Here is a 23,332-nt window from a genome sequence, read left to right as displayed (position 1 = left end):
CCCAACTTAAGGACTAGGGATAGATGTTGGAGGAGGCTGAGCAGGAACTTTTTTAAAAAGAAGTCATGTTAGAGAGACTGTGAAAAGTAAAAATGTGTCAAACAAAACAAAAGAAACAAGATGGTCAAAGACAGAAGTAGAAAATAGTGCCTAATACCAAGAAAAGCCAAGTAAGAATACATTTGAAGTATGTTCGTAAGAGCACAATAGTTTCAGTGAAATGTAGACTTTGTGGGTTAAAGAGCAAATAACAGGTGAGGAAGAAAGGAGAAATGAGGCAGTAGCTATAAAGGAGATGAAGGTTAAAGAAATTATCTTTTTAAAAAAGTCTATCAAGTAATTTGCTTACTTTAGGCTAAAAGAGATCTAAATATGCTATAGGCTAACAGGGTAGAACCAACAACTAGAAAGAATGGAAAGATAAATGAGGAGAAGGGCCAAGGTCTATGTGGTACCTGAAGAGGAGAGAGTAATCTTTTTTTTTTTTTTTTTGAGAAAGAGTCTCACTCTGTCGCCCAAGCTGGAGTGCAGTGGCACGATCTCAGCTCACTGCAAGCTCCGCCTCCCAGGTTCACGCCATTCTCCTGCCTCAGCCTCCTGAGTGGCTGGGACTACAGGCGCCCGCCACCACGCCCAACTAATTTTTTTGCATTTTAATAGAGACAGGGTTTCACCTTGTTAGCCAGGGTAGTCTTGATCTCCTGACCTAGTGATCCATCCGCCTTGGCCTCCCAAAGTGCTGGGATTATAGGCGTGAGCCACCACGCCCGGCAGAGGAAAGATTAATCTTAAAAGGAACTCTTCCTCTGAGACTGGTGATCAGGAAGTAAGAGTGCTCAGGGATATGGTAAAAGTGCTAAATTTAAGGTTACAAATTAACAAGAGAAAATCCTGATGAGGTAAGTCTGAGACAAGCCATCCAATAGGATAACAGAATGTGGAAGGTAATCAGGCTTGAGAAGAGTCACTGAGACAACTGGGCAAAGGAAGTGAGATATGTGTGAAAGAAATGAAGGAGAGCCCTGAGGGTTCCATTCAGATTAGAAAACAAGAGCTTCCAGTGGCGCTAATTCAACCAGTGACTTGATTTTCTCTAAGTAGCTTATAAGCACAGAAGCAGAGAAAATAGATGAATGGACAGATAAAGAATTAAGGGCTTAGTGGGTATGATGAGAGAATAAGGTAAGGGACCTGAGGAAGTCTTCCTGTCTCCGAGGAAGAAGTCTTCCTTCTTCACGATAATGACACACTTGTAATAACACACCTGTAGCTCGGTCTTCATTTACTACCTTATCATAGAAAATCTCTAAAATCAACTTTATCACTGAATAATAGAATTTGAGAAAAGTATACTGATACATGACATAGCACAGCCAAAGAAGAGATGAAGAAAGAGAGGGCAATATGGCTCACTACATCCCTGTGAAAAAATAAACATAAAGGATAAGGGTACAAATGGAGGCATTTTTCTTTAAAACATCAAGATTCCAAGATGACCAATCAGACTAAATCCACTAGGACAATGCATTCAGTAGGCAGCATACCTGTTTTGGTTCTGTTGGCTTTTTCTCTGGTGTTCGAATCTTATTAATTTCAGGTCCGGAATTATTTGTATCACTTTTACCTAAGAAAATATTTAAAAATCCTTATAAGTTTTCTCCAGTGGATATGGCATTTCCAAGGCTTATCCAATATTAGAGAAAGAGGCAGAATACTTTAAACACTTTTCACCTATTATGATCAGTGGATGACTACTTGGGTTTTGTTCTTAAATTGTCAGTCATAGTTTCTCTGCAAGAAAGAAAACTTATAAATGAAGCAAACTTCATTGACAAGACAGCCTAATAAGGGAATAACCTCAAAGCATCAAATAATCCCAAAGGAAACTACCCAGTCTCCAGGAATTACAGCCTCATTTGCTTAAACTAGATGTATTAAAGGCCTTGGCATTCTTGCCTATTTATAAAGGTTCAATGCTTTGGTCACTTATAAATGCAATTAAGCAAAAATCTAAATAATGCCTCAATCCAATTTAGTAAAGGAATCTAAACGTAAGAAAGACATTCAGAAAGGAATGTAGTTATACTGTTTAAAAGTAATAGATATCAAACTGAGTATAAGTGGGTGATAAATAGTAGAGGAGGCAAAATTAAGGTTTTAAAAAAGCACAGTTATAATAGACAATTCATACATAGGAAAGGGTTTTAATTTACAAAAGAATTAACCACTGGATAGTTTAAGTTCCTTGAAGGAATCCTTGATTTAGGTTCTTGTTCAGAAACATTCTTTTTAGAATCCCACTGGAACTTTGTAAAATGAATTATCACTCCAGAATTACCTTACCATTAAGCTTCAAGAAATGAAAACTACAGTATCTGAGACGAAGAATACACTGAATGGAATTACCAGCAGAACAGACACTACAGAAGAAAAATCTGGCAAATTTGAAGGCACAGGAATAGAAATTATCCAAAATGAAACATAAAGAGAAAAAAATTTTTTAAAAGTAGCACCCATAAACTGTGCAAAAACTTTAAGCATCCCAATATATGGGTAATTAGAATCTCTGCAGAACAGTGGTAGGCGCAACACAGAAAAAAATATCCGAAAAGATATAAAGGTTAAAAATTTACAAACTTGATAAAAACTATAAACTCAAATATCTGAGAAACTCAACAAACCTTGAACGCAAGAAACAGGAAGAAAACCACATCAAGGCATGTCATAATCAAACTGATAAAACCAGTATAAAAAGAAAATCTATAAAGCAGCTAGGGAGAAAAAGACTTGTTACATACAGAAAAACAAGAATAACGATGGCATCAGATTTCTCACTGGAAAAAAAGCAAGTGAGAAAATGGTAGAACACCACCATTAAAGTACCAAATGATAAAAACTGCCAACCAAGAATTCTCCACCCTACAAAAACATCTTTTAAAAATGAAAGCGAAATAAAGGCATGTTCAGGCATACAAAAGCTGAAAGAACTCATCATCAGCAGACCTGCACTGTAAGAAATGCACTAGAAGTCTTTCAGGCAGAAGAAAACTTGTATCAGCTGGAAACATCAATATACAGAAAGAAAAATTACTAGAAGTGGTAACACATGGGTAAATACTTAAGATTATTTTTCTTATGATTTAAAACTCTTTTACTTGGCTGTTTAAATAAAGATAACAATAATGTTTTGGGGACTTATATGTAAAAGTAAAATACATGATAACAATAGTATGCAGGCCAGGAGAGAAAAAACAGCATACTTTAAGCTTCCTTTACTGTGAATGAAGTGGTAAAATATAAATTGGAAAGTAGTCTGTGAAGATTAAAGATTTATACTATAAACCCTAAAGCAACTAGCAAAATAATAAAACAAAGAGTTGTCACTGTTAAGCCAATGGAGACAAAAAGGAGTCATTAAAAAAAAAAAAAATACTCTCCCAATCCAGAAGAGGGTGGAATAAAAGGAAAAGGGGGAAAAATCAATTGGACAAATTGAAAACAAATAGCAAGACGATAGAATCAAATTTAACTATATCAACAATCACACTAAATGTAAATGGTCTAAATACCCCAATTAAAAGGCAGAGATTGTCACATTAGATTAAAAAAAATCAAGAGCCACCTATATGTTATCTAAAATAAACAAACGTTAAATATAAAGACACAAACAGATTAAAAGGTAAAAATATACATACACATACACACATACACACACACCATGCTATCACTTGATAAGAGAAAGTTGAAGAGGCTACACTGATATTACGCAAAGTAGATCTCAAACCAGAGAATATTTTCAGGGACACAGAAGGTCATTCCACAATGATAAATGAGTTAATTAATCAAGAGCACACAATCCTAAACATTTATCTTCTAATAATAGAACTTCAAAATTCATTCAGAACTGATAGAACTTAGAAACCTGAAAATTGAAAATTAGACAAATAGTAATTATATTGGGAGATTTCAATATCCCTCCTCAGTAATTGATGGAAAGAGTATGGAATCAGCAAGGATACAATGGACCTGAACAACTCTACCAACCAACTTGACCTGATTAACATTTTTTTTTCTTTTCTCAAACAGAGTTTCGCTCTTGTTGCCCAGGCTGGAGGCAATGGCACGATCTTGGCTCACTGCAATCTCCACCTCCTGGGTTCAAGCAATTCTTCTGCCTCAGCCTCCCGAGTAGCTGGGATTACAGACGTGCGCCACCACATCTGGCTAATACTGTGTTTTTAGTAGAGATGGGTTTCACCATCTTAGCCAGGCTGGTCTCAAATTCCTGACCTCAGGTGATCCGCCCACCTCAGCCTCCCAAAGGGCTCAGATTACAGGCATGAGTCACCATGCCCGGCCCCCGATTAACATTTACAGAGCAATCTATTCTTTTCAAGTACACACTGAACATTTACCAAAATAAATCATATTCTGGGCTGTGAAACAAATCTCATTCAAAAGCATTCAAGTCATACAAAATATGTTCTCTTAACACAATGGAATTAAAGTACAAATCAGTAACAGGAAAATTTCTAGAAAATCATCAATAATCAGCAACTAAAACACCTTTCTAAATAATCCATGGGTAGGATTTCAAGAAAAATTAGGAAATATACTGAACTAAATGAAAATAAAAATACAACATACTGGTATTTGTGGAACATATTGCTGAAGAAGAAAATTATAAATTAAATACTTATATTCATTTAAGCTTTCACTTTAACAAAATATGTGCAAAGACTGTATATACCGAAACCCCCCTTTTTTTTTTGAGATAGTCTTGCTCTGTCACCCAGGCTGCAGTGCAGTGGCATGATCTCGGCTCACTGCAACCTCTGCCTCCCAGGTTCAAGCGATTCTCCTGCCTCGGCCTCTCAAGTACCTGGGATTACAGGCGTGCACCACCATGCCCGGATCATTTTTATATTTTTAGTACAGACAGGGTTTCTCCATGTTGGCCACGCCTGGTCTCTCTAACTCCTGATTTCAGGTAATCCACCCGCCTTTGCCTCCCAAATGCTGGAATTACAGGCATGAGCCACTGTGCTCAGCCTGAAAATGTTTTTTAATGCTGAAAAAAAATAAAGACCTAACAGAAAAAAATGGAGAGACATATACTCTGTTCAAAGATCAGAAGAATCAGTATGTTAAGATGTTAATTCTCCCCAAAGTGACCTAAAGATTAAACATAATGCCAATCCAAATCCCAGAAAGCTTTTTAGTAGGAATTGACAAGCTGATTCTAAAATATATAAAAATGCAAAAGACCTGGAATAGACAATTTTGAAAAAGAACAACGTTGGAGGACTTACACCTGATTTAAAGACTTTTACAAAGCTGTAATAATCAAGACAGCATATTTGGTGTAAACATAAACATACGCATTAATAAAAAGGATCCACATATAGGATCAAAAGATTTTCAACAAAGGTTCCAAGGCAGTTCAATGAAGGAAGGACAGAATTTTCAACAAATAGTGCTGGAATCACTGAACATACACATGCAAAACCAAAACAAAATAACAACAACAAAATCTCAGTCCTTACCCTTACACTATATATAAAATTTAACTCAAAATGGACCTAATTAATGTAAAAGCTAAAAACTATAAAACTTCTAGAAGAAAATATAAAAGAAGATCTTGAGGTAGATATATTTAAGACACAACACCCAAAACATGATCCACAGAAGAAAAAAATGGATACAATGGACTTCAACAAAAATAAAAGCTGCTGCTCTTTGAAAGATACTGTTAAGAAAATGAAAGCTACACACAGTGGCATGTGCCTGTAGTCCCAGATACTCAGGAGGCTGAGGTGAGAGAATCGCTTGAGCCCAGGAGTTCAAGGTCAGACTGGGCAACATAGCAAGACTCTGTCTTTAAAAGGCAAAAAAAAAAAAAAAGCGCAAGCCATATCCTGGGAGAAAACATTTTCTAAATATATATCTCATTAAAGATTAGTAAACAGAATGCACAAAGAACTCTTAAAACTGAAGACAATCAACCCAATAAAAAAGTGGGCAATAGATATAAATAGAGGTTTCATCAAACAAGATACACACATGGCAAATAAGCACAATAAAAAGACACTCAACATCACTCATTATTAGGGACATGCAAACATGTAAATTAATACCACAATGAGATATGATTAGACATCCACTAACAAGAGTACAATTTAAAAAAAAGACTGACCATAGCACGTGCAAATGAGAACATGAGACAACTGGAAATCTCATACATTACTAGTAGAAATGAAAAATGGTTCAGCTACTTTTGAAAAATAATATGGCAGTTTCTTATAAAGTTAAATATATATTTATAATATGCCCAGCAATCTCACTCCTAGGTATTTACCCAAGGGAAATAAAAACACATGTTCACACATATGTTCACAGCAGCTCTATTCATAAGGGCCAAAAATTAGACACAACTAATATGTGCATCAACTGAGGGATGAATAAACATATTGCAGTACATCCATACAACAGAATACTAACAATAAAAAGGAACAAACAACTGAAACATATAATCTGGGGGAATAGCAAAAGCATTAAGCTAAGTGAACAATGCTGCACACAAAAAATTATATATTACAGAATTCCATTTTTATGACATACTAGAGAGTATGGGACAAAAGTCAGATCAGCGGTTGCTCAGGGCTGGGGGTTGGAGGATGGGACTGCAAAGGGTGGGAAGAAGCTTTTTGTAAATATGTAAATATCTTGTATCCTGATTTTGGTGGAAGTTAACAACTCTGGATATTTGTTAAAACTCATCAATGTACGTTTTAAAAGGATGAATTTTACTGTATTTAACTCATACCTCAATAAACTTGAATAAAAAATATGGTAAGTTTTCCTTGGAATTCTAGCAGATTTGTAGTAAAAATAACCTTTTATCAACAATCCCACAACATTAATGCGTAGTATACCACAAAAATATTTCGAGTTAACAAAAATGTTTAACAGGAGGACCTTCCATCTCAATTTTAAATGACTACCACTTTAAAGTACTCTAAATATTCAAATTTAATATTTTTTTTCAGAAACTCAGTGACACCAATCGTAAGTGGTAGGATTTAACCTAAAGGACACTCTGAGGTTACATCTCAATTTTGTATCTGTGTACATAATTTGTATCTTCTGGAGAGTGGATCCAAAGTTTATATATTAGATTCTCTCTCTTTTCTTTTTTTTTTCCTTTTTTGAGACTTGCTCTGTTGCCCAGGCTGGAGTGCAGTAGTGCGATCTTAGCTCACTGCAAGCTCCGCCACCCAGGTTCACACCATTCTCCTGCCTGTCTCCTGAGTAGCTGGGACTACAGGCGCCCGCCACCATGCCCAGCTAATTTTTTTGTATTTTTAGTAGAGATGGGGTTTCACCGTGTTAGCCAGGATGGTCTTAGTCTCCTGACCTCGTGATCTGCCCGCCTCAGCCTCCCAAAGTGCTGGTAGATTCTCTCTCAAAGAGTTCTATAATCCATGAGAAAGTTAAAAATCATACTATTAAAGGAACTTTCTATGTGGCTAAAACTTTACATGTCATCAGTTTAGGAACAGGAGAACAACGAAGTACAACTTACCATTTCGATTTTGCTCATGTTGATCCTTCTCCTGATGCTGATTTTGTGGCTGGCCTATGCCGACAGGTGGGTGATGTCCAAGACCATAAGGAATAGGAGATCCTCGTCCATGTGTCTGTAATAGGTTCATGTTATAGGCCATTGCTGCCTGATGTGTAATAATTCGAGGATCAACTGCAAACCTACCCTGGTATCCTGTCCATGGTACCTAGGTTATTAAAAAATAAAATACATGCATTAAGTATATTTTGGAAGACAAACTACTAGAGTGCTGCTGATTAGGAAAAAGCAAACATACAAAGACATACATATGTGCACACACACACAGATGTTAATTTTTTCAAAATATATAACTACAAAGTTGATGCTAATAGTAACAACTGTGTCTTAACTGGCTAAAAAACAGCTCCCTGAACCTTTAGTATGTAATGGAAAACAGATCATTTTTCAGATTAGGAAGAAACTGAGGGTTTAAAATTGGTAATTATTCCTTGAGGCATCAAATCATTTTATAGTATTTACTTATTTCTCCTCCACAGGAATGTATACATGTCAGATTACCATAAAAATTATCTTATAAAGTCATAATTGCATAGAAACATAGTTTAATAGACAGGGGAAAAGTTAAGGAAGAACTTAGCCTAAGGAGTCTCAACTCAGAAAATTTGGTATTCCAACTTAAGATGAGTAACTACATCATTTAATGTTCATCTATTATAGGTAAAATTCAAATGGGTCATTACTTTTTAATCTGTGCTTTTAATTCAACTCTATCTTAAAATACAAAAACAGAAAACTTGTTTAAGTGTGTCTAGATATATAATCTCTGTATATTAACATAAAAGGAATAAATACAATGACATCTTAGCTACTGCTCCTATTAGTTTATTGTAACTGTTAAATGTAAACTCTCAGAAATCTTACAAAATAGAAGCCTCTTTAACCTAGTAAAGTGAATTATAAATCCTAAGGGACTTACTATTTAAAGCAGATCATGTACAATGTTGCCAGGCTGTCTGGAGAAATAACTCTGCTAAAATCCAAAGTCTGAAGTCTATGGGGAGTGGGCATGAATTACATATTTCTCATTTACAGTCATTCTCCTTGGCTGTCAGATTGTGAACTATCCTGACCAACATGGTGAGAAATGTTTGCAGCTAAGCATTTTCCCATTCTGGAGTGTTGCCAAAAACCTTTGGCAATGATCATCTCAGCCCGAAATTACAGTGCTTGCCTTAAATGAAAGAAATTGTTTCCTAGGCTAAAACTCCTGAATCGAAAATACTCACATCAGCAAATTAACAAAATATTCAAAAATTCTAAAGAAAGTGAAAATGGGTTTATATACAAGACGGAAGGCCTCTAAAAATCTATAGTCTTACAAAGAATAATGTTTTTAAGTAGTAATTAAGATTTCATAAGATGTGGAATTTCTCAAATCAATTTAGATCCAAGTGAACTATACTAATCCAAGCCTCTCTGTGTCCTGTATTTCTTGGGAACAGTTTTTGACTTATACAAAAATAAAAAGATAAAATGAAAACACTACTTTACAAAACGAGACCAATTCATTAGCTCCATTAACTTTTAGCTCAATTTTCTTCAATGAAATATTTTAAAAGATTACAAAGGTGGCCGGGCGCAATGGCTCATGCCTGTAATCCCAGCACTTTGGGAGGCCAAGGCGGGTGGATTACCTGAGATCAGGAGTTTGAGACCAGCCTGACCAACATGGTGAAACCCTGTCTGTACCAATACAAAAAATTAGCCAGGCATGATGGTGCATGCCTGTAATCCCAGCTACCTAGGAGGCTGAGGAAGGAGAATCACTTGAACCCAGGAGGCGAAGGTTGCAGTGAGTCAAGATTGCACCATTGCACTCCAGCCTGAGCAATAAGAACAAAACTCCATCTCAAAAAAACAAAACAAACAAAAAATTACAAGGTTTCTAAGTTGAAATATAATTTCTTCATAGTCACTAGTAACCTAATAACAAATTGTAAGCAACAATTCACAATTTGAAGGTTAGAGGCAACATTTGCTTTAAAAGAAGCTTAGGAGCACTGAAAATTTTTTTAAAAAAAGAAGTTGGTAGAATACTATTTGGAATTAGCACCATTTTAGTGAAACCTATTTTACTTGATTCAATAGAAAGTATTTCGAATGTCCACTTACAGGTAAAGGCACCGACATAACTACATTCCCTCCATAGACAGCAGGTACATAAAGAATACTTGTCCCAGTGTGAGGATCTATTCTTTGAACAGGGCTTGGAGATTTTCCCAAATTTGGGTGAGGTCCAAGAGGGGGTGGAGGAGTATATGCTCTAATAGGATTGCCAATGAGTACGGAAGGATTGGGCTGAACTGAAAAATAAACAGAGAAAGGATGCACTCAATAGCTGTACATAGTCAACTAGAAAAAATAATTTAAATCATTCAGCAGCAAAATATATTTCCCAGATTTGCCTAAGATATCTTATCATCAAAGAATTATCAGTGTGGAAAAGTAAAGCATATTACAAAAAAGAAAAAAGAAACTTTTGTTATGCTTCCTAAAATTAACTTGAATTATACAAAGCACTCCTTGTATAAACTAGCATAATTTCAAATATTTTCTGAGGAACTCAGGATGTGTCTTTCAAGAGAGAAAGCTATGCACACATTCCTAGTAAACAGTCTTCTGTCTTAAAAAGTATACAACTCTTCAGAATAAAGTTTTGACTGGCAATTGTAACAGAACCACATGCAATATGAAAGTTAAGGAATTATTATTTTAAAAGTACAACTATGCAATATTTAAAATCATTTAAGTAAATTTTTACCTTGAAACTTTTATGACCTGACATGTGTAGAATATAATTATTTTCTGAAAACTTATGTTGCATAAAAGGCTTAAATGTTTTTCCTCAAAACCTCTGGATATGTACATGAACACCACAAAATCACCTCTTTCAGAAATAACATATCAATGCACTGATAAAACCCTAAGTGTTGAATAAAAGAATTAAGAGAGGTTCCAAAGTGACTGCGTGTGTGCGTGTGCGTGTGTGTGTCTGTCAGAGAGAGAGAGAGAGAAAGAGAGAGAAACCATCTCCCCATTCTCCTCTTTCTTGTGGTGAAATTTGGGGAAAATCTCTTACATCATAAAAGCAAGTTTTCGTAAGGTAATTTTTCCACTTACCAATTCCATCATTCTGGAAGTGATCATTCTGGGTATGATGAAGACTTTTCCCCTTTAAAGAAAAACACAAATTTATAATAATTTAAGCATGTTTAATATTAGAAAACAATAACCATTTTCCTAATCATAAGTAAATTAATATATACATCAATAATTAAAATTTTAAAACTGTGAGTCTATAATTAATAACCATTAGACTGCTTTGAGCCAATTTTCTTTTTAAACATTAGGTCACAGCCATCTCAAATAATATGGCTGGGCCTCAAGTTTTCTCAGTTTCAAATTAAGGGTATCTAAAACTCCTTTTTTATGAATATTTTTCATTAAAATGAAATACGCAATCAACATGACTTAAATTCTATTCCTTTGAAGGAACAGAACTGCAGTTTCTCTATACATTTTCTAACAAATTACAAAACACAGAAGTTGTTTTTCAAAGTAAAAATGTGAATCTTCAATTCTTGAGGATGAGAACCTTTAAAACAGTAAAAAGAATGCAAATATGGCTTAGGATTTATGATATTTTGAGTATAATTCATGGTATATTAAAGTATAAAACTGGCCGGGCGCGGTGGCTCAAGCCTGTAATCCCAGCACTTTGGGAGGCCGAGACGGGTGGATCACGAGGTCAGGAGATCGAGACCATCCTGGGTCTACACGGTGAAACCCCGTCTCTACTAAAAAATACAAAAATCTAGCCGGGCGAGATGGCGGGCGCCTGTAGTCCCAGCTACTCGGGAGGCTGAGGCAGAAGAATGGCGTAAACCCGGGAGGCGGAGCTTGCAGTGAGCCGAGATCGCGCCACTGCACTCCAGCCCGGGCGACAGAGCGAGACTCCGTCTCAAAAAAAAAAAAAAAATAATAATAATAAAGTATAAAATTTACTTTAAAAAAAGAAAAACAGGAAAAGGGGAACTGTCATCATTTGCTTGTGAGATAATCTAGCTAATTGCTAGACAGCAATATGGCAATACGTATCCACAGCATCAAAAATGCACATATGTTAACCCAGTGACCGCACTTCCAGAAATTTATCCAAATGAAGTAATCATAAATTTGGGCACAGAGAGCTTGGTTTATGTGCATAATAAATGTTAACAATCTACATGCCCATCAGTGCAGGATTTGTTAAATAAGCAATAGCAAATTCACATAACGGTATATTTAGTCTACTTTTAAAAATGATGACATTTGGGCAGAAACAATATTTGAAGAGACAATGGTTCTGAATTTCTGGATTAAAAAAAAAAATTCTCTCTTCCCATGGGCTAAAAGTAACACATATCAAGCCAACTGAGGAAAAGTAGAACATTATGCAACTTACCTTTAGACACACACAGATTTGTAAATTTATAAATTATACCTGAAAACTAAAGAGGAGATTATGTCTACAGCAGGAAGAAAAATTCATTCTTGACCAAAGCAAAAACACAAGGATGTTTGATTTACCTACCTATCTAACTGTTGAAAAGAGCAAATACTCAGATCAGCAGTAAACACAGAAGGTTTAAGGTCAATTGGTTACGAGTGAGGAAGGGCAGCTGAAGTCACAAAGTCATAAAAAAGCCTCATGAAGTCAGAAAAAGACCCCCAAAAAAATCACAGTTTGCCCATTAACCTCAAGAGAAAGAATGTTCACAGTGACTGGCACCAACTATATATATATATAGAGAGAGAGAGAGAGAAGTGATAAGAAAAGCATATAGAAAAAAGGAGAAAAAGGCAAACATCAAGATGGCAGAAGTAGAAGATGAGAAGCAGGAGCAATTAGAAGAGACAAGAGCGCCAGTAGCACACACACTGACAGAAGAAAGGAGGGCCAGTGACACAAACAGCAGATAAGACAGTTCCAAAAGGCTGACAAACCATTTAGATTTCTTATCCTCCAGACCTATCACTAATTTGCTAATGACTCAACAACCAAGAACAACTGCTTAGCATGTAGAAGAAACACAGCAAGTTAATCAGAGTGTGGCAGGCAGAATGGCCCCTGTAGAGGCCCACATCCTAATCCCTGGATCCTGTGAATATGTTATGTGGCAAAAGGGACTCTGTGAATATTAATTAAAGTTATAGATTTAAAATAGGGAGATTATCCTGGATTATGTGGATGAGCCCAATCTAATCCCATGAGTCCTAAAAGCAGAGAAATTTCTCTGGCTGGAATAAGGGAGATGCAGTGGAAGAGGAAGTAAGAGAGATTCCCAGGGAAAGGAGGATTCAATGTACCAGTGCTGGCTCTAAGATGTAGGGGACACAGTTGAGAACTGGTAAGAAGCCTCTAGAAGTTAAGAATGATTCCCAGCTGACAGTCACCAAGGAAACAAGAACATCAGTATTATAACCACAGGGAATTGGATTCTACCAACAACCTGCATGATCTTGGAAGCAGATTCTTTCCAGAGCTTCCAGATAAGGACCCAGAAAGCTAATACCTTGATGCTGGCCCTGAGAAGCCCAGAGCAAAGAAACCAACCAAGCCAGTTCAGATATCCGACTCATAAAATTGTCAAGTAATCTATTTGTGTTAAGTCACTATGTTTGTGCTTATTCATTACAGTAGCAATAGGAGACTAATAGAAAAATAATAACCATAATCTAGGGTAATCCTATATTGTAAAGCTGGAAGCACACTAGACAATATACATCAGCACGATGGGTGCTGTGTAGTATACTAAATAAAAAAAGCAAATTGGGATCTATGGAGTAAAAAGGTAGTGGCATGTCTACAAGTATAACTCGGCATTCTGCATGGTTCAATACAGGATACAATCCTCCAGTCACTGTATTTTGTATTTTGACTTAGCAAGAAACCATAGAATAGTAAATTTACTTAGTTTACATAAAATATACAGTGTTTGGTAGCTCATTAACAAAATAATAATGTAGCAGGCTAGACACAGTGCTCAGGTCTGTAATCCCAGCACTTTGGCAGGCCAAGGCAGGCGGATCCCTTGAGGTCAGGAGTTTGAGACCAGCCTGGCCAATGTGGCAAAACCCTGTCCTACTAAAACACACACATACACACACACACACAAAATTACCGGGCATGGTGGCGCTTGCCTGTAGTCCCAGCTAGTTGGGAGGCTGAGGCAGGAGAATCGCCTGAACCCGGGAGGCAGAGGCTGCAGTAAGTCAAGATCGCCCCATTGCACTCCAGCCTAGGCGACAGAGTAAGACTCTGTCTCAAAAAATAATAATAGTGGGCCGGGCGCGGTGGCTCAAGCCTGTAAGCCCAGCACTTTGGGAGGCCGAGACGGGCGGATCACAAGGTCAGGAGATCGAGACCATCCTGGCTAACATGGTGAAACCCCGTCTCTACTAAAATATACAAAAAACTAGCCGGGCGAGGTGGCGGGCGCCTGTAGTCCCAGCTACTCAGGAGGCTGAGGCAGGAGAATGGCGTGAACCCGGGAGGCGGAGCTTGCAGGGAGCTGAGATCAGGCCACTGCACTCCAGCCTGGGCAACAGAGCGAGACTTCGTCTCAAAAAAAAAAATAAATAAAATAATAATAATAATAATAGTAATAATAATGTAGCGGTAATCTAGAGCTAGCTATGTACGAAAGTCATGTCCCCTGTTCTCTCATACCATGAGTCTTTTGTAAAAGCTGTCTTAAGCTTTATTCATTCATTTAAAAACTACTTCTAAGTACTTATTATGAGTCAGATTTTGCTCTAGGCACAGAGGTGAGAGCAGCAAATAATACAGGCAAAAATCTCTGCCTTAACTGAGCTTATCTTCCAGTTTTTGACATGTTTCCCCAATCTCCCACTACCTCCACCCATCCAATAAACTTCTGAACAAGATCTCCTTGGTAGACATTTGCCTGAATCTATCTACTTCCTCTCACTCCTCCAACATGGCCACAGGAGAACTCAGGGGCTAATTTGCTTATCTGTGCTCCTTTAGCACCTACAATAACATCAGGCACATAGAAGTAACTTAACTGATAAATAAACAGCTAATACATTAACAGTATAAGCTTGAGAAATCTACAAGATTCATTTATGTAGAATGTGTGATACCCTAAAAATGCCAAATCACAAGTAGTATTGTACATTAGGTCCATTTTTATTAAACTAAGAATGTACAACAGTATATTAACACAGAGAATAGTTCTCTTCTCAGCGGAATAACTATTTAGCTAAAAGATTTTCAAAATATCAAACCATTAATTACTGCTTACACATTAAGATTTACATTTTTTGCCCTGGTGCAGTGGCTCATGCCTTTAATCCCAGCACTTTGGGAGGCTAAGGCATGCAGATCACCTGAGCCCAGCAGTTTGAGACCAGCCTGGGCAACATGCTAAACCCTGTCTCTACAAAAAATACAAAAGTTAGCCAGGCGTGGTGGTATGCGCCTATAGTCCCAGCTACTCCAGAGGCTGAGGCAGGAGGACTGCTTGAGCCTAGGAGGTGGAGGCTGCAGTGAGCCCAGATTGTGCCACTGTACTCCAGCCTGGGTGACAGAGACCCTGTCTTAAAAAAAAAAAAAAGATTTACATTTTTTAAAGGAAGGGCAAAACTGATATACTCTTTTAACTCTTACTGGTAATTTTAATATGCTGATGATTATAAATATTAAAACAAAACAAAACAAAATGGAACAAATACTAAACATGCCAGTCTCAGAACTTTTTTTTCTAGATGGTAAGTGCAAGCATTTTTTTCAGGCACTCTAGCAAATAAGCCAGGTGTCTCTGTCCAAAGTAACTACAGTTCAAAAGTGGAAATGGCCTCGACTCCCCTGCTCCACTCCCTCTGACTAGAACGCTTCTATACAAGAAATATGGGTCAAAATCAATTACAGTCATCTTCAAGAAGTCAGCCAAATTTTTTTACTCTGTCAAATACCACCTTAAATGAATCAGTCATCAGTAAAGGTTCAGATTATTTTCTTTATATAAATATCATTATTATAACATTATTCCTTATAAAGAATGTAAGGACATGTTTTAATAAGTGTGATAATCTTTTAAACTTCTTTGTTTTATTCACATCTCACTAAAACAACTCTTATCAGTAAAGAGGATTAGAAGGTTATTTTAAATAAATGATACCAAAAGTTATCAGGTATTAAAAATTGAGAACGATTATAACATTAAGCATGACTAAATGCCACACTGTATTTTCACTTACATGTCCACACTAAACAAGTTCCTTGCAGAAACCGCTTGCCGCCAAATGTAACCTTCAATTCCAACACTTAAAGTAACTTGCAGCCCAATAAACCTTTGGCACTTCTGCGCAGTTTTCTCCCTTTAACCTCTTCAATTTCATTAACAGAGGCTTTACCTTGGGTGGTGATTGCTGCTGTTTGTTGGTACTTCCTGAATGCTGCAGTCTGAGAGCCCGGGGGATAAATTCAGGTGCCAGCGGATTCAACACGTATGTCTTCTTTAGCTCTAAAGCCTCTAACTGGGCCTTGATCTGTTCAAAAGTGATTCCATGTAGGCTATTGTTTTCATGACACAGGGCAATAAACCGTTCCCAAAATTTCCTACAGAAAAGATTTACAAGATCAGTTTATAATTCAACGGATGAGATCACAGAAATGAACATAAGTAACTAAAGACATTTCAAATTCCACCGCAACCTCAAATACTTAAACCCAATAGTCATCTGACTATGACTGAGATAAAATCTTTCTACTAGATCATGACTACAGAAGTTTGATTTTGAAACTATAGTCATACCTTGTATTACAGTACATATAAAATAGGCTCTCCATTAATTTTGGCTCATCAATGCAAGTAATATGGTCAGTACTCACCTATCCACACTAATTCAAAATGATGTTTTTTATTACCCATGTAATAAGTTTTCAAAACTGATGGCAACTCATTTCATAAAAAATTTGTACTTCTAGGCATACTTACTACATACATATATATACTATATATACATAAAATTCAATATAATGAATATAAATAATTCTAATTTATATACATATGTATATACACATATACATGCATGTGTATGTGTATATATGCACATATATACATACACATACACACACATTTGTTTGTATATATACATACACATACACACATATATATATTTGAATTATAAACCCAAAGTAGCCTAGTGTTAGATGACTAAGAAAAGCCAACTCAAGACATAAATTTGAGTCACAACGTAGATAATCCTCATGAAGATTCTTAATAACCAGCTACTCCTTATTTTTCTCTTAACAGGTGCTAGTCACGAGCACAACTTATACCATTAACTAAGTTATAAGTGTTAAATGAATTATGAAAAATATAGGAAGTTGGAATGCTAATTTTAATGTTGATTATTCATTTCTTAATCAAATTAATAAGTACTAAAGGAGAAAAATACATTCAAAACTTGTTGCATTTCTATACCGTTGTTCCTAGGTTTGAAAATTGATTTCTAAATATTAAAATTATTAAATACATATTACAAAAGACAACATATAGTTTTTAAATTTTAAATGACTATTATAAATATGCATACCTATGTTTAATATGAGAGGTTCAAATAATGTTTTATTATGCTATAAAAGATATGTGATATGGTTTCTTCCCAAGTTGGTATCCTTGTGTCCAGGTGGACAGCAGGTAATCAAGATGGCTTCAAGAAGCATAAATGAAAAGGTTTATATTATAAAAGTTAGTATATGAATGGGAATTGAGTTATTAATATATTCATAAAACTTTGCAGAGTTTAATTTCAAACTATGCTTCTCTTACATATGCCTTCTATCCATCTTTCCTAGTTTTTTGAAGATGAATTTAAGAAATGAATTGAGATATTGGAGATTCAGAAGGTAGAGGGGTGGGAGAGGGATAAGGAATGAAAAACTATCTGTTGGGTACAATGTACACTATTCAGTGAGGGGCATACTAAAAGCCCAGTCTTGATTACTATACAACTTATCCACGTAACCAGAAACCACTTGTACCCATAAAGCTGTTGACAAAAATAAGTTTAATAAGAAAAAATAAAAAATGTTAAATGGAATGAATAAACAAAAAAATGGGTTCAGAAAAAATTTTTAGACCTATATGTAAACAACAGAAAAAGTAAAAATGCTACAAAATATTAAATATATACTTCTGACCATAAGACTAAGGCTAATAAGACAGTCATGCAGTTGCTGGAAATGTGTGTTGCCAAGAAACGCATGCTGAAAAGCTGTCCTTTATTTTTATTTTTAAGAACCCCAATGAAGGAACTGTGCTTTTTTTCTCATCATAACATGAGAAAATATAAGGAAGGACTATCTTATATAGCACTCAGGATCTAAAATCCACCTACTTTCCTATCCTTTTAATAAGAATAGCCACAATATTCAACGGTATGAATATTTTTATCAATACAATTCTACTACATACTATATTCAAAAGGTCTTTTTAGTCTAATTGATGAAGTATCAGTTTCATGAAGTGGCATTTCATGTTTGTGTTGGACTTCAACACAAAGCAAAACACCAAGGAAAGAATGGATTGACTTTTACTCTGTCTAGTTGAGTTTTCTGTTTGTTCAGACAGGGTCGTGCTGTTACTCAGACTAAAGGGCAGGAGGGCTGTGGCATGATCACAGCTCACTCTAACCTTGAACTCCTGGGCTCAAGCCTCTTGCCTCAGCCTCCATAGTAGCTGGGACTGTAGGTGTGTGCCACCACACCTGGCTAATTTTTTAAATTTTTTTTGTAGAGATGGGGTCTCGCTATGATGCCAGGGCTGGTTTCAAACTCCTGGCTCAAGCCTCTTGCCTCAGCCTCCATAGTAGCTGGGACTGTAGGTGTGTGCCACCACACCTGGCTAATTTTTTAAATTTTTTTTGTAGAGATGGGGTCTCGCTATGATGCCAGGGCTGGTTTCAAACTCCTGGCCTCAAGTAATCCTCCCACCTTGACCTCTCAAAGTGCTAGGATTATGGGCATGAGCTACTGTACCCAGCCTCTAGCTCAATTTTTAATATCAATTTCTTATTGTTTTTCATTTCCAGCTTACACAGCCAAAATGCTAGAACCTGATCTATTTTTAAGCTACCTTTTAAAACTCCATACCCTATTCCTATATCACCCTCACTGACCTTGACTGCAATGAACAGAATTTGAAGTAACGTTGAGTTAAGTCAAACAACCTAATACTTCACAAAAAGCTGGAGCTCGGTGACAGTCTTTGCCTACAAGATTCCAGGGATTTCAAAGAAATAGCCTTCGAGTTAAAGTATACCAATTTAAAAGTAACATTAAATAATTACTACAAGTTAATCAAGTTAAACTGGCTCTGAAAGTGACCTAAAATTTGCATGGTAAATCTGACATTTTTGGGGGGGGCGGGGGCACCGCTGATACAGCAAAATGGTAAAGCATATGGATTCTAGAACTAGCCCAAAATCTTGACTCTATCATTCAGTAGCTCTGTGACTTAGTGCAGATTACTTAGCCTCTCTTTATACCTCAGTTTCCTCATGTGTAAAGTGGGGCACCAGCACAACTATTATTATTATTCTTTACTATTGAAATGACATTTGTGTCTTACTTCTAAACTTTCAGGGAAATGCTTCTTTCCTTCAAAAATTCTTAGTTTTAAAGTTAAAGTTTTTCCTTTTTTCTCTTTACACTGGCCCTTGAACTCCCCAATACCTGACCAAAGTACTGTGTATACAATTATGAAGCATTTCTGAATACAGATAATTGAAAGATCATATTAGAATAAGGACAAGAATTCACCACTCTGGTCATTTAAAGATTTTATCAATTCTTAGCCCCCTCCCTAAAATGTTAATATAATATTACTAACCATTTTTTTAGTACTATTGGTTTAAAAACCCAAGTGTGTATTACACTGTAATATAATTTTAGGCATTTCAAAGGATGTAACCTTATTTTTAATCACTGCCTGAACACAAAGTTTGATTTTCTTTCTGTGTTAACCTTACTTCTAAGATGACTGATAAAACACTAAAACATCACTTGGTGTACTTAGGTCACTGTGTGTGTGTGTATACACATATACATACATCTCTACACATACATGAAATATGTTTATATTTCACAGAGTAAATAAAATGTGCTAAATGAAGAAATTCAGTTCAAGGGAAGACCTTCTCCAAATGCCTTGGTTTGAAGAAAGGTTATCACTCTCCTCTTAGCCTCCTGCCATTCCGTGCAGATTTATCTGAGCATATCCATCAGTTCTGGGAAAGGCAGCATAACCAGACAGAAGAATGTGGGTTTTGAAGTCAATCTGACATCTGTTTGAGTGGATCACATAATAGCTATGTGACCCTGGGCAATTTAATCTCTCTGAATCAGGCTGCCCATTTAAAATGCAAATAAAATACCCACATTATAGGGTTGTTAAGAGGACCGAATGAGGCAATATGTGCAAAGCACATAAACTAGCACCTGGCTCAAAGAAAGCTGTCAATAAACAGCAGCCACTATAATACTTGTTAGCTTGGCGAGAGAGCGGGAGGATCTTCACTATATCCATTTTGGATTAACAGAAAAAAATCTGTTTAAAAATAAAACAAAAAAGAATATATAACTGATTGACTTCTGAACTGATACAATATACACAGGAAGTATTCCTTAAAAACCTGATTGATATTTGGGAATATATTAGTTTTTTGAAAATATTAAATGAAAAAAGTGGGAAAACAGTCCTAATGAACTCAAACTACAAAGAACTCACTCTTCCATTTTTACAGGACCCAAGAATCATATTATATTCTCTGAGTTTACTTGTATTGTGAGGGTAAATTAATATCTAATTAAATTAGTGAGATTAAAGCTTAAATATCTACATGCCCCAACTATTAATTCTTGGGCTACAGCCACGATTAAACTGTATAAATAAAGCAGATAATCAACATTGCCATGTAACTATGAAATGTATGGTTTTTTTTCCCACTCAACACAGTATATTTACTTCCCTGAAAATATTCTGCTTAGCTTATCAATTAAGGTGTATACCTTGACACTTCCCAGTTGAGTAGTAAGAAACAGGCAACAGTAGACTCAGCTTTGAAGTTAAAAATTAGCCTTGGATAATTCTGAGAGCATGGCCTCAGGAAGAATTATTCACCCATTTGCTCTAAGAAAGTAATGATTTCTGTCAGAGAATGGATGAAAAATGCTGATCTCATGCAATTCACAGTATAATACGACTCTATTAAGAAAGGGGTAATGGTTTCTTTAAAAATATTCAGGTTGGTAAATATATTTGGAGTTATTTGTAAGGAGAACCCAAACCTAATGTGGCTTAATACTATTCATTTTTTAATTTTCTTTGAGACAGGGTCTTGCTCTGTCACCGAGGCTGGAGTGTAGTGGCATGATCACTAGAGCCTTGACCTCCTGGGCTCAAATGATCCTCCTACCTCAGCCTCCTAAGTAGCTGGGACCACAGGCACATGCCACCACACCCAGCTAAACTTTGTATTTTTTGTAGGTACAAGGTTTTGCCATGTTGCCCAGGCTGGTCTCAAACTCCTGAGCACAAGCAATCCACCCACCAGGGCCTCTCAGAGTGCTGGGATTACAGGTGTGAGCCACTGCGCCTGACCGCAACACTATTCTCATATCCGTTTACTCCCCTCATAGTTTCTAGTTGTTTTCAACACATTCCAATCTATATATGTGCTTTAATATATTACATTCTAATCATAGTATGTGCTGTCTCACTTATCAAATAATAACTATAAGCAAAAATGGTAAAATACCACAAGCAACATTCTAACCAAATATACTTACAATGACTAGTAAAGTAATATAAAATAAAATTCTTAGGATGAAAGCCAAAATAGCAGACTCCTTGATATACTTGGTTTCTTCTTTTCATTTGTAACTTAGAATTAAGATATTCTCGGCCGGGCACGGTGGCTCAAGCCTGTAATCCCAGCACTTTGGGAGGCCGAGACAGGCGGATCAGGAGGTCAGGAGATCGAGACCATCCTGGCTAATACTGTGAAACCCTGTCTCGACTAAAAAGTACAAAAAACTAGCCGGGCGAGGTGGCGGGCCCTTGTAGTCCCAGCTACTTGGGAGGCTGAGGCAGGAGAATGGCGTAAACCCGGGAGGCAGAGGTTGCAGTGAGCTGAGATCCGGCCACTGCACTCCAGCCTGGGCAACACAGAGAGACTCCGTCTCAAAAAAAAAAGAAAGATATTCTCAGCTAGGCGTGGTGGCTCATGCCTGTAATCCTAGCACTTTGGGAGGCCGAGGCGGGAAGACTACCTGGGGTCGGGAGTTCAAGACCAGCCTGACCAACATGGAGAAACCCCATGTCTACCAAAAATACAAAAAATTAGCTGGGTGTGGTGGCCTGTAATCCCAGCTACTTGGGAGGCTGAGGTAGGAGAACTGCTTGAACCCAGGAGGTGGAGGTTGCGGTGAGCCGGTATTGTGCCAGTGTACTCCAGCCTGGGCAACAAGAGTGAAACTCAGTCTCAAAAAAAAAAAAAAAAAAAAAATTCTCCTCCCTCTAATTTTTTGTCATTAGTGACTACAAATGCATGGTAATATATTTTTAAGGTATGAAATTAAAGATGTTACAACAGAATTGTTCATAGACAAAGTCACAGACCCTCCAGGCTTTGATTTTTAAAGAAGAAACATTTTTTTCATCAATTAAAACTCTACTTCATTCTTCTGATGACAGCTTTCCCCTAGAAAGGCCATGAACTTTTTGAGGGTCTGAAATTCTGATACATCAAACTGAGTCTTAAAGGTGTCAAATAGTCTCCCTTCCCATAGGATTTTCCTTCCTGCTAGAACACAAAAACAGATAATAAAGTGCTGTCATCACCTATATTGTAAGAAAAAAAAACCTGATTTAAAGAGTGCCATGTCCTAATAGTTTTGTCTATTTTAATTCTAACAGATCAAAAAGAAATAATTACCCAAGGCAGATTCAGGACTATCTACATCTCTTTTTACTATTCTAAACTTCCTATGACAGGAACTAGCATACTTATAAAATTTTAAGTAATCCCTAGTGTATTTATTTCTTTTTCACAAAAGAATATTATAAATATCTGTTCAACTGCTTTTTTTTTTTTTTTAAATGCTAACACAGTTCTTCAATACTCAAAAGGCCAAATCTTCTATTACTGGCTTCGTACAGTTAAAATTCCAATTCACTGGTATAAGTCACGAGTGTATAAAGAAAGATTTTGGTGTGTAGGTTGGTATTTTAACCATATTTAGTAGAAATTGTTCCTTAAAACTAAAGTCTAATGAATACTAATAATGCTATCAAAAGACAAGTAATGACCACGTCTAACCCCCAAATGTTAAGATCTTCTGGATTAACCAGATACAAAGAATTATCTACATTGAGAAGCCTTGAGAGAGCAAGACTACAGAAGGAAATTCATCAAAAATTAGAACAATGAAGGGGAAAAGTGAGGCACCAAGGGATACAAAAGTTAATATCCATCAATTACAGACACATACATGAAACCAGCTCAGGACCCTTGCCCTAGTTGTTGCTTCTTCCTGGAGCACTTTTAACCCAAATAGCTTCTCCCTCACTTCCAAAGTCAGCTTCTCAGTGAGGTCTGCTCTCACCATGC

The 23,332-nt window shown here is 36.5% G+C and overlaps 1 protein-coding gene across 6 annotated transcripts in view; it reads right to left on the bottom strand.

Moving 5' to 3' along the window:
- HELZ (helicase with zinc finger) overlaps positions 1–23,332 on the bottom strand; it is a 194,101-nt gene that overhangs the window by 41,605 nt on the left and 129,164 nt on the right. For all 6 annotated transcript variants that reach the window (XM_033183899.1, XM_033183898.1, XM_033183902.1 and 3 more), the window contains 5 exons: positions 16,070–16,274; positions 10,769–10,820; positions 9,761–9,951; positions 7,586–7,793; positions 1,545–1,624 (listed from right to left, as the gene is read on the bottom strand). In XM_033183899.1, the coding sequence (XP_033039790.1) occupies positions 1,545–1,624; positions 7,586–7,793; positions 9,761–9,951; positions 10,769–10,820; positions 16,070–16,274 (736 nt within the window). The remainder of the gene's footprint in view (positions 1–1,544; positions 1,625–7,585; positions 7,794–9,760; positions 9,952–10,768; positions 10,821–16,069; positions 16,275–23,332) is intronic.

Source organism: Trachypithecus francoisi, unplaced genomic scaffold, assembly GCF_009764315.1.
Source record: "Trachypithecus francoisi isolate TF-2019V2 unplaced genomic scaffold, Tfra_2.0 Lachesis_group20, whole genome shotgun sequence".
Taxonomy (NCBI): Eukaryota; Metazoa; Chordata; class Mammalia; order Primates; family Cercopithecidae; genus Trachypithecus; species Trachypithecus francoisi.
Note: the sequence above shows the minus strand (reverse complement) of the source record. Positions and strands in the feature narration are given on the sequence as shown.